This window comes from Procambarus clarkii, chromosome 82 (genome assembly GCF_040958095.1).
Source record: "Procambarus clarkii isolate CNS0578487 chromosome 82, FALCON_Pclarkii_2.0, whole genome shotgun sequence".
NCBI lineage: Eukaryota > Metazoa > Arthropoda > Malacostraca > Decapoda > Cambaridae > Procambarus > Procambarus clarkii.
This window is the reverse complement of record NC_091231.1, coordinates 2,233,138-2,250,637: the sequence shown is the minus strand read 5'-3', so window position 1 is coordinate 2,250,637 and position 17,500 is coordinate 2,233,138. Positions and strand designations below refer to the sequence as shown.

Sequence of the window (17,500 nt, the reverse complement as noted above, 5' to 3'; positions counted from 1 at the left end):
AGAAAATAATTCAGTACAATACATATATTACAATTAATACAATACGCACATTACAATTCAGTACAATATACAATACATATATTACAATTCATTAACAAATTACTGTATGTGTAATTCAGTACTATGCTATGTGAGTGTTAACTAGTACATTATTCTCATAATCTTGTGTGAACAATGCTTTATCTTATAAAAATAACATTTCAGGTTAGTGTGTGTGAAACTAGTGATAATGAAGAGAACCTCCAATCCAATGCAAGAATCATGTCGTACCTGAGGAGACATGTTCCCAAGATGTTCCAGGTAAGTTAACTCCGTTGGATTGTGGGCAGTGTGTATGTTTAGGAGCTGTCTAGTTGTGTGGGCTCATTGTCATGTTTCTACCTTAACCTAAGCTAAGTCGATCTATGTTTTGGGGGGAATTGTCCTGCTAGGTGGCAGTGGTGGCTGTCTGTACTATGTGATAACAAAAGTGATAAAGAAGTTACTGTGCAGGATCAATGATCTGGGCAATATGTGACTGGTATGGTAAGAAATGGGTCCTGAGAATGGTGTGATGGGTGTACATTGTGTCTCAAGAATAAACAACAATGTCTTTTAATTGAAAGACAAGTTCCATGAAAGAAAGTTTTGTATTAATTATTAATGTGTAAATGTTTTGACCCACTGTTCATAATGGATGTGAGGCCTTCTGCATTTACTAATAGAAAGTACATAGATAGCTACTTCAGCTAGTACCCATCTCTGGTATGCTGGAAAGTGTGTGACCACCAGAATTCATGTTTAGTATTGTACTTGATTTGTTGGAACACTAGTACAGTACTTTGTTTGATCTGTCAATCATGTTACACCCCTTTCTAGGGACACTAGTACATTTTCTGCTGGGCTACATTATGCCAAACCACAATACATACTCACAACAACATGTATATAAAATGTATACAGGAATTTTTATGGTAACATAAGTTTCACATTTATAATCCATAAGGCAGCAAGTGAAATGCAGTGAAAGGGGAGGTTGATGAAGCTATGTAATACAAAATATTGCAAATTTTGGAATAATAATAGAATTTGAACACTGAAAGATATAAAATGTGTGCTAGGTACAAAGGACTAGGAGGTGGAGTATAAAGAGCTAGATCTCACTCCAACATTGTCAGTGGTAGTTAAGCACATTTTCTAGCCCTCCTGTGCTCATTACACCAGCCTGTGCTCATTACAGCAACTTGTACTCATCACACCACTGCCACAACATGTGCTCAATGCACTCCAATTTCATTACATCTGTCTGAAAACACTATAGAGCTTTGTTCATATTCTGAGGCACTGTATACTGGGCTAAGGATACCTACTCTTGAGTGCTTACATTGAAGCATACATTATTGACTTCAGGAAAGACCTAAGTAGAACAAATTATTTCAGCAATGACCTTAGTAACTGGAACAAAAACATGAGTATATATCCTTTTGGTAAAGAATTACTGAATTTATTAATGAAGGACTTCCTATCCTTTGATAATGCTTGGCCTAGGGTGAATAAGAATGAATTATTGGCTAGAAATTAGTTAATATGTAAACATACCTGTCCCTTAGTCACTTGATATCCACTCGGCTTATGAAAAACAAAACTTCAAGTTTGATTTGTTTGACTTTCTCCTGATTTAGAGTATTCTCAAAAATTTAAATGTTTTTTCTTTTGTAACCTAAAATTTTGCAAATTCAATGTGTTACTGTACTACATGTTTCTTTGGTATAGTAATGTCACTCATTGGCCATAAAATGGAACTTCACATTTTATAGAACTTTTCTTTATATGCACTTACATCTTTTCCAGAGTGCCCTGTCACAATTAAATTTGCAACAAGTTCAGGTGGTTTTAGACGAGCTGTGTTGGCGTGAACGGTATGGCCACTGTGCAGCACAGGCCTATGTCAATATGATTGATCACATCACGTACCTCACAACACGTGAAGCTGAAAGTAAGTTTTCTTATTACTTGCAAATCTTTATAGTAACTTTGTTCATGTGTGTGCTAGCCTCTCTCTTCCCTCAAGTAGGCCTACAGAACTTCATGTAAGAAAAGAACTGTAAGAAAATGTCCATAGTTGAGGATTCTAAAAAAAGAATAAATGAGGTACAGCTGTAGGCTCACAAAGTGAAACTCGTGTGGGTTCCATCTTGTATTGGAATAGTGCTCAACGAGGTGGTGGGATGATTTTTCATTTTTTTATTTTTTTTATATACAGTATATACAAGGTTCTTACATTCTTTTACAGCCACTAGCACACACAGCATTTTCGGCAGGTCCTTAATCCTATGTTCCCTGGAATACAACCCCACCAAATCGTTTAACAACCAGGTACATAGTTTTGGATTGACACCCAGTAAATCCTTCCCAGCCAAGATACGAACCCAGGACAAAGCGCTCGCGAAACGCCAGGCGAGTGTCTTACCACCAAGCCACGGGGACTGTTAAATTATGGATTGTTCTTCATTGGCTACGGATTAATGTGTGTAGAAATACTGAGATAAAGACAGTTCCTGAACTAATAGCCAGGATGTATCACAACAGAAAGATTGATGATATTCTGGAGAGTTAAAGAATTTTGTTCCAAGATTGTAACCTTCAGTTGAATAGTCTGAATGTCTATTGCATCTTATGTCTATGTACCTAGTCATAAATGTATTTGTGTGTATGTCTAGTAACATACTGCATATGTAAAGGTAAAGGTAGATGTTTATCAACCAGAATGTTCAGTAATATGTTGTTGATTTGTGTTGTATGTATTATTCATATATACAGTACGGTATATGAACACGTTGTACTGAACGGGGTGAGAATAGCTTGAGTTACCTCATCCCTTTGTGTGTATTTATACCTCAATAAACTTGTTTAAATTTTAATCTGGGTTAGTAGGATAATACCTTACTGGGTGTTTTTACAAAGGCTAGAACATTATTTTCTGAGAGTAAAATTATTTTTGCCTCCATTATACACTTAAATAGCCTTGCTTTACATTATAAAGATATTGTTTTGTTTATTTGTAGATCCTGGGGTGTTGCATCTCTTAGATTTTGTCTCTCAAAAGCCACAACACAATTGGAGATACAAAAGTCAACATGTCCCAAAGGGAACCTTATCTTTGCAGCCATCCATAATAATGACAACTCCCACTGCTGGCAGTATCACACCACAGCTGGCCTTGGATTCTACTACATTGGTAAGTAACTTGCAATGCATCTTTAGTACTGTACAGGTTTGAATTAAAAGTGGAATTGGAATTATGCAAATAAGCATGTCTACAAAATGTTTTGAAGGGCATGTGCATGAGCTGGTGGTGGCATTTGGCACTATTGGTTTCAAGCCAACTTTGAATGTTCTGTGTGAACCGTTTGCGGAATTGTTTCGTGTTTTCGAGGCTTTGGTCTGTGTTTACTCTCCAGTTGTCTGTAAAGCTTCACTTTCTGGAATTTTTCATGGTGTGGTGATGAATTGTCACTTATTCTCTGCTCCTTTATGAGAGGGGGCCAGGTTTGGCTCGGGTCCTTGGTAGGCCGAACAGGAACTCCCCTGTCTGATGTGACGCATTTGAATGGAGCAATCTTGAAGAGATAGATTCCGGGAGCCACCGGGGGCTCATCCAGAAATAGGCATTTCATTACATTCACCACTGGATTTTTTCTTGGGGGCTTTGTAGGGATTCTCTCATTCCCATATGCTTGAATGGCATGAAATGTTGAAAGTTTTTCAGGTGTTTTATGGCTGCCCTCTTTATTCTAAGCTCGATGACTGCTCGATTACTCCTGCCAGAATATTGTGTATAGGCTGCACAGAGTGCCAGACTACACAGAGAATACTGGACACACAGACGAATCCACATGTCTTCTTCCTGCCCCCCCCACCCCTCCCCCCCCCCCCCCTTCCCTTCTCTTCTCCAACTTGCCCTACCAGCTGTACAATGATGCAACATCATGTACAATATGTCTTAAATTGTATTATGTTGTTTTGGTATTATTCAGGTGGGGTTTTATCTGGTGCTGAAATGGATGGCAAGCTGGCAACGGACCAAGCTCTAGGCCACCTGATGGTGGCGATCGGTACTAATAGATTCAAGCCAGTTTCAAGGAGAATTATTGTATTTTGCTTTGTTTGAACTATTTGGGGAGTTGTTCACAGTTTCATGGTTTTGAATCTTGCGAATCTAGCAGTTGTCTGTAAAGTTTCAGTCTTTGTGAATGCTTTCCTGGTGAAGTGACAGAATGTCACTTGCCCAAGTGAGGAGGGGCCAGGTTCTGGTCTCTAGCAGGCCAGAACACCTGTGCCAGAACACAAACAGACTGCCTGTGGTTTATAGTACGGAGCAATCTTGGTGAGATAGCAACAGGAAGCCACCGGGATTCTAGCAGAAAGAGGTGGCTAGAAAACCCATTACATTCAGTGCTGGGTTTTTGCCACATATACTTTTAAGTTTAATGCATGCCTTTTTTATTTTTACACTTTGTATGAGACTCATTTTATTTGATAAAATGAAAGTCCTCCTGTATAACTTTCATTTTCACATCAGGCAAAATTTTGTTTGCAATTAATCGCTAATCAGATGAGAAATTGTATTGGTCACTAATTTTGCCAAAATAAACAAATTTGCAAAAGTGTGGCAAGGATATATTTATTCATGAACTAAGAAGTGTGACTAAAGTATATGCTTTGACCTTGCAGAAACAGACTCCCATGGAACACACAAACAAGGTGGCTTTAGCTCCCCGTCGAATCCAAGCGTAAGTTACACTTCTCACTTTATTTGAAATGATATAGTAACCGGCTTATTACACAGTTGTAATTGATAATGGTGTTATCACATACATATTGCAATAAAGGATACATTGTATTTTTCATATTAGGAATCCCTGGAGGGAATAGCTTGCTGTAAGAAATTAATTTTCATTTTGCTTCTGCACTTGGTGTCAATAGAATATTTGGAAAATGTCTTCATGTATTGGCTTAAAAACATATAAGACTTATAAGAGTGGGGTGCAACAATGGTCACATTTGCTATTGGGCTGTTTCCCCATGGTGACAGAATCATCATTTATTATATTCTCATGGTTCCTACTGATTTTTCTCACCGATACATCATGTTAATTATGATTGTCATGCATTATTAACTCCTAATGTTTAACTTTGATTAAAGGCATCTCTCTGCCTGTATGCAAAGAATAAGAAAAATCATTGTTTTTTATGAAATGATACATTGCATGCAATAAAAGTAAGGAAAGTTCTAAAATACAAATATTTGCTGTTGAATTTTGTGCACACACCAAGGGATTGGGCCCATGGCTTTTAGCAATGTATATGTGGTGCCTTGGCAAGTAAGGTCCAGTTACAGGCTCGCCATAGCCCATGCTACTTGGAACTTATTGTTCTGAGTAGCTGAATCTAAAACAACAAAAAGCGTCAAGTTCAGAGCTGTGATCAGATCGTTTTATGTGTTTGTCATATTATTTTAGTCTATACAATGTCATTTTAAGGGGTTTGTGTGTTTGTCATATCACCTTAGTGAACATAATGTGTGGAATAACTTGTTTACACATTGACAAAGTGATTTGAGTACTGGCCTACCTACCTGCCTATAGGCCTACCATGTAATATTCTCACTTATACTAGCTGTAAATTTGTTCTAGGCACATCTTAAAGGAAATGCCTTGTAACCCACTTATTTGGTGCTATTTTGTCTAGTATACAAAAAAAAAAAAATATATATATATATATATATATATATATATATATATATATATATATATATATATATATATATATATATATATATTTTATTTATTTATTTATTTATTTATTTATTTATTTATTTATTTATTTATTTATTTATTTATTTATTTATTTATTTATTTATTTATTTATTTTTTGTCTAGTGCAATCTTCATCTGCAAAAATAATAGCAGTGCGTCTTCCTTTTTTATGGGCTATTCATGAATAAGTATAATACATTCTACAGTTAATATGAGAAGTTCTGATCTGCTTGCATATATGAAGAATGTTGTGCAAGCTGCCACACCATCCACCAGTATACAGACAGTGCTCAGGAATTTTCAGATACATGAAATTCCCGGGCATTTTCCATGAGATGCCAGCCTGCCATTGGCTTTTTCATCTCATGCTTCTGCCTGTACCACTCCCACACTTCACCTTTCTGTTGCATATTGCTTAATCACCTTCACTCTGAGAAAATTATCAAGAATAGTAGCTTTAGCCTTAATAATATCTGATACCAGTCTTGCTGACTTGGTACTCTACTTACAGCACCTAAGTGTGCCACTCTCCATCTTCTTTACACATTCCATTTTCTTATCTAAAGCAATGACAGAATGCTTTCTCTTTGGCTTCCTGCTTGTAGAAGCCCCCACCAACATAATGGTCTATGGATGTTTATAAAATATGCCAATATGTCCAAGAACCACAAAGGAACATCCTAGTGCTGCACTACGAACAAGAGCGTTCACAGTAACGCGTCATTGCCACTCACTCTCACCACTTTATCGTTGACTCGTATCCAATTAAGTAGTGTCCAGAATGCATGTGGCTGTCTGTACACACTATATTTATTTATTTATTTATTTATTTATTTTTTTATTTTATACATTTATAATATAGATAAATGTAACCTTTATTTACAGCTCATCCCTTGGGGTACCAGCAAGTAAGGTTCCAGTAGCTACAATGTCTCCTAAAGCTGATGTGATTGAGTTGGAACCTTTTTACTATGGCCAAATACAAGGCGATGCAACTTTGGGACGAGAACTGAACCTTCACACTTTCACTTGTCATATTTGTAATGTAAGTATCATGTACCAGAACTTTGAAAATAATGTAATTCTTTGGGCATATTTGTGTTGCTTTCTATGAGCATGTTATGGGCATCTAGCAGATATACTTCACAGTGTGATGTATTTATAGTACCTTTGCTCCCCATGAAAATTTCCAAGACACTATCATTAAATGATTTTTCTTTAAAATGATAGATTACAATATAACAAAAATAAATGTTTTCTGAGCTGTGGCTCTTTATCATTCCCATTTCCTGGTGCCTTATTCAAGGCCAAGCCAGAATAAGGCACCATTTAACAATTTTTAACATTTAACAATAAGGCATCAATTTAACAACATAGTAGTTAAGTTTAGACAGCCTGATGTGTGTTTGCATACATTCGTGTTTGCTCCTCGTGCCTCTCTTGAGGGGGCCAGGTTCTGGCTCTGGTCCCCGGTAGGCCTAGAACTCCTTCGATTGACTGTTGCCATGGTCTAATATATACACATCAGCCCGGTGTAGGTCCGAGGAGCCTCTGTACTTAATTATTTTCATAAGTTTGTGAATGATGATGCCACTTTGTCTTCACATTCTTCTAATTGAAGACTTGTGTATAATTACAATACAGTACATCTTTTTATCATTAGGTAACAATAACTAGGGAAATGTCAAATCGTGATAATGCTAAAGATTTATGAGCAAAATCCAGTTCTCCAAGGCCAGTACTGAGAACATGAATTAAGCTGTACTGACCTTGAAAAAACGCTGAACTCGCCAACTGATCTGGACCAGTGAGTAAGGGTTAAAAGGGTTTGGGGTAGTACTTTTGTTTAATTTTAACACTTTCTCTGGTCCGCCGCACAACCACAAGGTAGGCCAAGCATTGCCAGTGAACTCGCCACCACACTCCAATGTTTATACTCTTTTTCAGCTTTCTCACCTCAATTTTTGTGTAACATCTTTCAATTTGGTATCAAATTGTTCATAATAGAATGCTCAAGAGGAATATTTGCATTTAAGACTAAATATAAGAACAACACTACCAATCTCATAAGATAAAGTACATCATCATGTGAAAAAAACGACTTTCGTCATTGTTTACAGTTATTATTTATACCTGGCATTGTTTATGATACCATATCATTCATTGGGGGGTAGAAATAGCCTTAGCTATTCTATCCCTTTGAGATGTATTTCTTTCTTGTCTCAATAAACATACTTGAACTTGAAATAAGTATCATTCATTTTTTGTTGCTTCCTGCATAAGTATTTAAACCACAATATCATATGTATACAAAAAAATGAATAAACATATCTGTATTTACCACCCAATAATGATTGTAGAGCATGGGTTGAACATTAGGTAGAACCCTTACACCTGCTCCAGGAAAAGATTTCCTAAAGTTGGGGAATGTGATGGCGTTGAGGGAATAGGAAGATGTTGGTGCGCATTTTAAAACAAGTCCCATATTATTCAGACAATAAATTGAATGTTTACAAATTTTTTAAGTAAAAGACTTTCATTTGTTAGTAATGCATTTTTCTTTTTAAATACAGTATTTAAATGAAATGCATAATGTTTTTTTTTTTTTCAGGAAGTTTATGATAGCAATTTGGAGTTCTACACTCACTTGAAGTTTCACCTGGGACGCTCTAGTACTCCTAAAAACAAATTCTGCTGCTCCTATTGCACTGAACACTTAGAAACAGAAGAAGCCAGGAATTACCATCATAAATTTGTAAGTATTGAAAAGTTACCCCATGGATTTTGTTTGGACAAAAGATCCAATGTGAGGAAATCAATTATTATATGTAAAGGGGGAGTAGGTTACTAATAGTGAGAGGTTTGTTACCTGCTTCCAACCACTTTCTACTTCTTCCTATCACTCTTCCCTTCTTCCTATTACTCTTACCTTCTTCCTATCACTCTTCCCTTCTTCCTATCACTCTTCCCTTCTTCCTATTACTCTTACCTTCTTCCTATCACTCTTACCTTCTTCCTATCACTCTTACCTTCTTCCTATCACTCTTACCTTCTTCCTATCACTCTTCCCTTCTTCCTATCACTCTTACCTTCTTCCTATCACTCTTCCCTTCTTCCTATCACTCTTACCTTCTTCCTATCACTGTTTTAATATTAATATATAATAGTATCTAGTGAGGAGTGGAGGCAGTCATGGCAAGGTCGTGTGTGTATATGGTTTCGTAAGTAGAGATACCCAATTTTTTTTTTTTTTTTTTTTTTTTTTTGCTTATTTATGCTGTATATACAAGAGTTCTTACATTCTTGTAAAGCCACTTGCATGCTTAGCATTTTGGACAGGTCCTTAATCTGAAGTTTTCCTGGAGTACGACCTGTCAAATCGTTTAACAACTGGGTAGCCTTGATTGCTGGGTGAACAGAGGCTACAGTTAAGGATTGGCACCCAGTCAATCCTTACCGGCCAGGATGTGAACCCAGGCCAAATAACCCGCAAGGCGCGGGGTGAACATCTTACCACTGCGTCACGGGGACTTTTTGTGATTGGTATCTGAAGAATGGATAGATTTTAGGATATGACAAAGGAAGAAGTATCAAAGTAATTTTAAGAGACATTAAATTGTCATATATGTATAACTTGTAAATTAAATTATTAAATGGTTACAATCTAAGCAGCTTTAAAAAATTCTATATATATATATATATATAAATTTTCCCCTTTACACAGAAACACATGCAAATGGATCAAAGATTCACCTGGTGCAGGATATGTTCGGAATCTTTCACTGGGGAGTACCCGTTGGTCAACCACATGGCCAAGAAGCATTATGAGAGTGAGCTACCATATCGCTGTGAAGTTTGTCACTTTTCCACGTCTATTTATTTCAGTGTCATTGATCACTTTAATAAAGTAAGTACATAAACATTAATATTAAATGGGTAACAACACTATTTCAATGCTTTTTACAGTATGTTTCATAATCAGAATTTGATTTAGTTGCATTATATTGTTTTAATGAACTAAGTCATGCTTAGATATATGTACCTTATATCACAAATATCTTAATGCAGTAATTGTAATGTAGAACATCATATATAAGAGTCTTATATATTTACTCTGTTGAAACTTTAATGGTGACTGAAGGTTGTACCTGTGAATGGTTACTGTGAAGGTTGTACCTGTGAATGGTCACTGTGAAGGTTGTACCTGTGAATGGTCACTGTGAAGGTTGTACCTGTGAATGGTCACTGTGAAGGTTGTACCTGTGAATGGTCACTGTGAAGGTTGTACCTGTGAATGGTCACTGTGAAGGTTGTACCTGTGAATGGTCACTGTGAAGGTTGTACTTGCGGATTGTGACTATGAAGGTTGTACTTGTGAATGCAAGCATATTGAAAGAGGTTGCATATATTAGGAAAGAACTGCTGCAAGTTACAGCTACAGCAGGCTTGTATAATAAATGTTCAATGTTAGTGTAGCCAGCTATAGGTGTGTGTGTGTGTATATATATGTATGTATGTATGTGTATGTATATGTCCATTGTAACCGTGCATATGGCTTAAAAGTTTATAGCATGTACGTTCATTACAGGAGCATAAAGATACACCATATGTACAGTGCCACTACTGTCTCAATGTGAAGTTCATCACTGCTACTTCTGCCAGCACCTTTTCCCAGCGCATGTTCCAGCATTTACAGGTGAGTGTCGTTATTACTGTTGAGAGGTGAGACGTTCTGCGGCTGGTGCCTGTGTTTTATTTGTGGTGAATTGTGCCCGTCACCTGCTCAATATGCCATGTATCAGATATTTATATCTAAGTTTATAGAACTATTGCTAGGATTTGACTGTTGAATTCGGTATCATAATGTTCAGAAATTTGTGTCTTGAGCCTAGTTACATAACAAATTTTATAAACGCTGTTGGGTATCCCAAACATAACTAAGATACAAAAGTTCACAAACATTTCTGCATTGCAGTTATATAGTCATATAACTCTGTATTACTATATCTGTTTTTTTCTGTATGTAGTTGCTATTCATAAAACTCAATAAATTCTGTATTCAATTTAGTAAATTGAATAAAAGGATAGACTTGAAAAAATAAACATGGACCTTACAAACATTCAATGGGAAACTGTTCTAAACAATAAAAATCCCCCACGAGGAATAGAGCAGCTGACTTTATAAGCATATAAAGTCTGTTTGAAACATGTTCCTTTCTGGAAAGCCAGAAAGAGGTCTAACTTAGAAAGAAAACACTACAAAAAAAAAAAAAATTACAAAAATTTGTAAGCAGACACAACTATTCCTACAAAGAAGGAATAATTTGAACAGAGATTGAAGAAATCGAGCAGAGACTGAAGCATTCATATAAGATTGAAGAAATGCAACTAGAACAGAAAGCAATACAAGAAATAAACAAAAACCCTAAATATTTCTTCACATGCGAGATCAAAAGCAAAACCACGTCAGTATGAAATCTATTCTTACAAGTGAAGGTTCATACACTGAAATGACAAGGAAATTAGTGAAATCCTTAAAAAGCAGTATGAGGACATGTTTAGCACTCCAATAAATAGCATGAAAGTGGAAGATCCGGACAACTTCTTTATGCGTGACATCCAACCCCCTGAAAATACAACTGATAGAGACACAAGCATGGCAGATTTTGAAAGAGAAATTGACAATATGCCCATGCACTCATTCTTGGGTCTAGACTCATTTAATTCAATATTTATAAAGAAATGCAAAGTGCCTGTAGCACACTCACTCAGTATAGTATGGAGGAAGAGTTTGGACATGAGGGAGATACCAGATGCGCTTAAATCAGCAGACACAGCACCTCTACACAAGGGAGGGAGAAAAGCATTGGCTAAGCAATTTAAGACCAGTTGCACTAACGTCCCACATAATAAAAGTATTTGAGAGGGTGATCAGGAGACAGATCTCCAGTTTCACGGAGACGAATGAACTCCACAACACAGGCCAACATGGATTTAGAGCAGGAAGATCATGCCTCTTGCCGCTACTTGACCACTAAAACAAAATTGGTGAGGCATTAGACGAAAAACAGAATGCAGATGTGGTATACACGGATTTTGCAGAGGCATTTGATAAATGTGACTAAGGAGTGATGGCACACAAAATGAGGTCAGTGGGAATAACAGGTAAAATAGGATAGTGGATATTAAAAGTCTTGGTCCAAAAGTATTGGTAAAACTGTCTCTGTCTCATATTTGTTGCAGCTTTGTTTTTCAACAGCACTATTTTGCACTTCTGTCATGCCTCTTGGCTTCTGGAGGAGTTATTTCTGTGTGCAGATATGGAACAAGTCACTCTAATATTTTCCAAGTGTAAATTATCATGCATCTCTTTTGCCTGCATTCTTGAGAATACAACTTTTGACATTTAAAACATTCCCAGTAATGTAGATGTTTTATTGAATGGATTTGGACAGTAAAAGATCTCTGCATGCTCTCCAGGTCAGCAACTTTTCCAGTTTTAAATAAGCCAGTTAATGCAATAATAATCCACCCTAGAGAGCACTAGTGTCTTAGAAAACTGCCATCATTAATGTGGCATCTCTTGTTTGAAAGGTTCTTGTTATCAAGCGAATTATTTTCCTTGCAGTTGTGACAACTACTTTATTTTCATTAACCCTTAAAGAGCGATGATTGTCATATGATGATGCACAGGGTAATGCAGTTATCATCAGATGATGAGCCCCTGGGCTGCACCACTCATTATACCATGCAACGCTCTCGTTCACATATAATAAAATAAAAACAAATTTAATTGTAATATTGTTAACATGCATTTACTGATCGTTGGAAAAATGTTGTTTAATTTTTGAATGTCTTTGTAATTTCTGAGATTGTATTTACATTTGGCTGTTCATTAGTGTTGACATACCTATGTGCCAAATACAATTTGTTAGTAGCCTCTAAGTTTGTGAGTAGGCAGCTAGGAGTGTTTCTCTGTCATCTACAAGAATATTTGTCAAAATTTCAATTATCTTCAGGAAGGCGATATTATCCCGATCACAAAACCAGTACAGTGCGTGTTTGCCCATTTTGTTTCATTATCTGATATATTGGCACATTTACTGTGTGTGACTAAAGAACAGATTGACATTCAGTATATTGGGGATAAACTACACTGGTTTTGCATTTTGTGAAAGGTATAATTGCAGACATTTTTCCTAATCACTTCTAACTACAGTATTTGAGTTATTAGGTAGTAAATCAAAAAATATTGGTAACCTATGCTGGGTGTGTTAGACACACCTACTTAATGAAAGCTTATGTAATTACAAAATTATATAATTTTTATAGTGTATATTTTTATAATATATTTTTAGGTATGACTGATATACTTTGGAACAATATAATGTATATTTTTCACATTTCAGAAACATGCTTCTCAACAAGGCAAATGCAAGTTTTGTGTACTGTCTTTCTACAGTAAATACCTCCTTGAGGAACACAAGAAGAAAGATCATGCTAGTTGTGCTCAAGTTAGAGGTAAGATCATTTTGCACTTTATCTTGATGTTAATGTGCAGGCAAAAAAAAAAAAAAAAAATTAAATTGTTCTCATCTTTTGTGTGGTGTTTCAGGTTTACAACGCTACAAAGTGCCTGCTGGCCAGAACCGCATTATGTTCAGACCGTGGGTGAAACGTTTATCTGCAACAAATAACACAAGTTCAACCTATAATGCAACCAACCGACAAAATTCTCTTGTGGCAATATCATCAACTATCGAAGTAATGACAAATGTAACCATTACATTGGATACTGAAGATCAAAGTTATTATTGCCTCGAATGTGATGCTAGTTTATCTCTGGAAAACCATTTCAGGTATGTAATTGAGTGTAACTTCCAGTATTTTGTTTTGTAAATTATTATAATGCAGTACCTCTTATTGTCTTTTAAGGTTAAACGTATTGGCATCAAATTAATGTTTCACATGTACTGTTCTGTTTTTGCTCAAGCATAAGAGTGGGATCCCTCATTAGCTGTCAGAGCTAATATCTAGGACCACCAAGTCTTGGCCCAACACAGCAGGCTTTTGGAGACCTACCTGATGCCTATCAAGAGCCAGGACCTGAATCTGGCTCACTCTATAAGATGAGGGGAAACAGGGGTAAAAAATCAACCTAATATCTAGGAAATGCTTATCAACGAGCATAGGCATAACAAAGCAAGTGAATACTCGAAGGAAATTAGTCAACCCTAAGTAAGCAAGGCAAATGATTTTGCAGGGTAAATATCCTAACCAAAATGTGCTGGTCGTCCAGCAGATGCCAGGCCACCTGGGATCTCAGCCAGCCTGCTCCCTAACTTCTGCTTGATGTCAGCAGTTCAGGACAGTCTGGCAAAAAAAAGAGGTGTTGACAGAGCAGGCGCCAGATGGGGTCTGCTCTGCCCCAGCTGTCAGGCGGGAGTTGCCACAAAGATGATATTATCTAATTATTTAAATGTCTCTGGTTGATTTTTTCTTAGTGTTTTGTAATAATATTATTTAATAGTGTATAGTGTGATATATTTATATAGTAAAATGTGTGAATCATTGCTATACTCAAAATTATGGTGTGCATATTATTGATTCAAATATTATGTTCATAAAACAATAAACAAATACTTTGTCAGCTATTACACTATATACACACAGGTTACTCATAAGTATCTGCATGTTTTGTTCACCATAACGAACCACTAAGTTGATATCTCGAGTCAAAAAGTAACGAGGAGTGGCCACCTCATCTGCCAGCCTGCCACTCCCTCCCTCAAAAACTCCTCACTCGCCCACATCCTCCTCCCACCGTACCATTTTTGCTTTTATTCACTATATACAGACATTATATATAAGTATCTACATGTTTTGTTCACCATAACTGTTCATCTAAGCTGGTATAGTGCACAAAGAGCATAGTGGCCCAACCCGTCCTCTTAAAAAGAACGTCACTTTTGGCTGGTATGCGCACTATGGCTAAATTTGGACGTAATTTGAAATGAAATCGACTCACAAAAGTGACGTTCTGTTCCGTTTTCTATTTGAGTCGTCCGGCGTACGCGCAGAGGTTATAAGAGGACACTTTAAATTAACGATTTTCATAACGTTTTGAAACTTTATAAGAATTTCCTGCCCACCTAACCTATCAGAGGACCCTTAACTTACTGTTGTTGAAAAAAAAATCCCAAATTTATTTTCATTTTTTTTTTTCATTTTCAAATTACGTCCAAATTCGGCCATACGGGCAAACGGCCAAAAGCGACGTTCTTTTTAAGAGGACAGGTTGAGTGGCCACCTTACACAGCCTGTGCAAATTGTTTTTAGGAAACTTGTATATTTGTTATTATATAATTATTTCTTTTGTTTTTGACTGATGAATTGTTCTAAAATTAATGGTAATTCCTGTAGTGTATAGGCCCCTCCACATCCCCCCAGGCAGTCCCTCCCAATGCTCTCCTCTCTCCCAACACCACCCACCCACCCCATCCTCTCCTACACCATGTGTCTAGAGCCACAGCCGTACGGGTTTAATACGGTACGGTCCGATGCCTGGTTTTCTGATCCGGACTATTCGCCACTTGTCCGGCTTACTGTCCGGATTGGGTAACATCGGCAGGAAGTTAACCGGCTCAGATTTCTTATCTGGCCAAACATCGGCTAGTCCGGCTTCCATGGACATTTTGGCCAGATGGGAAGATAACTATCCGGCCACAATTTTGGCCGGATTAGGTCATTTTCCGGATAGGCAGATTCCGGATTAGCGAGCTTCTACAGTACAGTACTGTGTATTTTAATATAATAGGCTGGTGCCATTGGCACCATGCCAGAATAGGTTGGTGCCATTTTTTCATTTGTCTACTAGCCCTTTCTCAAAGTTTATTTCCCCTTCTCTCTCATTGTCATGTAGTTTTGGGCTCCTTTATAAATATTGATTTATTTGTTGGTTAAGTCTTCTGCATGATCATAGGATAATTAAATATAACATTTGTTAAGGGAGTATACAATGCATGGTATTTCTGTATGTATCTTTATCCTGATATTTTTCCTGTATAAAATGTAATTAAATACAATTTGTTTTCAGAGCTTATCAGAGGTGTACTAAATGTACCTATGCGACTTGTTGCCGAAGTATGATTAGCAAGCATTCCCAAGTGTTCCATCCAACTGGAAGAAGCAAACGAGGCTACTACAACATTGGTCCTCCAATTATCCTTCCTAAACCAATGTTCTGCATATGTGGATTCAGCACTCGCAGTGGCAACCATCTTGGTTTGTTTTTATAATACTTTTCTTGATCAGAGTAGAGATTTGTTTTTATAGATTTGTAGTTTTACAGTCTTGTGATAATTAGCTTAGTTTACAATGAGGTCATACATGAATAGATGAATCTTATGAATCTCATCTTGAGAGAATGAGTGTGTGTTACAGAAGAAAAGGGAGTGTGGAGTGGTTAAGGAGTAGGGGGGGTGGAGGGAGGGAGGATGGAAGGTGGAAGAATGATGGGAAGGGCTGTGGATAGGGTAGGGACAAGGATGGTGTTTACAATGAATACTGTACGTGGAAATGAGGTTTAGCTCTGTCCCACCTTCTAGGCTTTTTACGGACTTATTTTACTTTCCCTGACATCCAGATTCTTTTATCATATCTGGTCTTAAAGTTGTGTAAGGAGGTGGCTTCTGCAACTACTATTAGTGCATTTCACTTGTTGACCAATACTGCACGGGGTATGAGTATTTCCTTGTGTGTTTGACTCATTTGTATTTTCAGTTAGGATTCAACCTTCTTTGCCATTATCTTCTGCCAATACCAATATCTTACTCCATCTGCTACATTACAAACACAATTCAGTGCTTGTCTCAATAAAACCCCATGGTGAATCAGGTATCTCCTGATTATTCTTCAACACAGTGCTAAACTAAGTGCCTTCTTTTTATATTTAATTACTTTTCCACAATGTGTATTTGTGAGTGAGTTTGTGATTACTTGTTGTGCCTTCATCCTAGTCAAGAGGCTCTTGCCATTACTGATGTGCAACACTGGATATTTAGTTTGGTTTGTTTACTATGTACACCATACCCTAATACAGAGGAAAGGAGTTTGTTAGTCGAGTCGATTATATACAACTTGAATTAGCTATCGTGCATTCCATACACATACAATAGGCTTCAGTGCAAAGGTTACAAGTGCCTGCATGCTATACCTTCAGTTGGGCATCATGCTGCTGACTTAGTTAGGAATTTGTGACCATGGTGGAGACTTTTAGTGCTAAAGTGAAATATAGTGTGCATTATAGTATTTTGTAAATAACCTGCCTTCTTCTACTTGACTTCGGGATATTAATAGGTGTAGAATCATTGCAGAATTTCAGTGGCAACCGTTACAGATAAAAATTAATTATAATTTTAGTGCTCCCGAGTGAGGCTATATAGAATATTTGTGGAAAGGGGAGGGGGAGTGTTTTCATTAAATATATAGAAAATCAATGAAATTAATGCTGTATATTATGTTTCAAAAATCTTACATAAAAAAACATTGGTTATTAGGATTTGTGCTCGATGCCTTCTTTTGATAATTACTCGATTTGTATTGGGAATTATTACTGGGTATTTTTTTTATTAAAACTACTCCCATAATAATAGAGCAATAACTGGAATTTTAACAAATATTTAAATTTTGAACGCTCATCA

The 17,500-nt window shown here is 36.8% G+C and overlaps 1 protein-coding gene across 7 annotated transcripts in view; it reads left to right on the top strand.

Moving 5' to 3' along the window:
* row (relative of woc) overlaps positions 1-17,500 on the top strand; it is a 58,381-nt gene that overhangs the window by 39,431 nt on the left and 1,450 nt on the right. For all 7 annotated transcript variants that reach the window (XM_069315803.1, XM_045751863.2, XM_045751861.2 and 4 more), the window contains 11 exons: positions 205-300; positions 1,831-1,975; positions 3,045-3,217; positions 4,714-4,772; positions 6,684-6,843; positions 8,410-8,553; positions 9,523-9,705; positions 10,387-10,494; positions 13,208-13,319; positions 13,414-13,657; positions 15,895-16,082. In XM_069315803.1, coding sequence (XP_069171904.1) covers positions 205-300; positions 1,831-1,975; positions 3,045-3,217; positions 4,714-4,772; positions 6,684-6,843; positions 8,410-8,553; positions 9,523-9,705; positions 10,387-10,494; positions 13,208-13,319; positions 13,414-13,657; positions 15,895-16,082 — 1,612 coding nt within the window. The remainder of the gene's footprint in view (positions 1-204; positions 301-1,830; positions 1,976-3,044; positions 3,218-4,713; positions 4,773-6,683; positions 6,844-8,409; positions 8,554-9,522; positions 9,706-10,386; positions 10,495-13,207; positions 13,320-13,413; positions 13,658-15,894; positions 16,083-17,500) is intronic.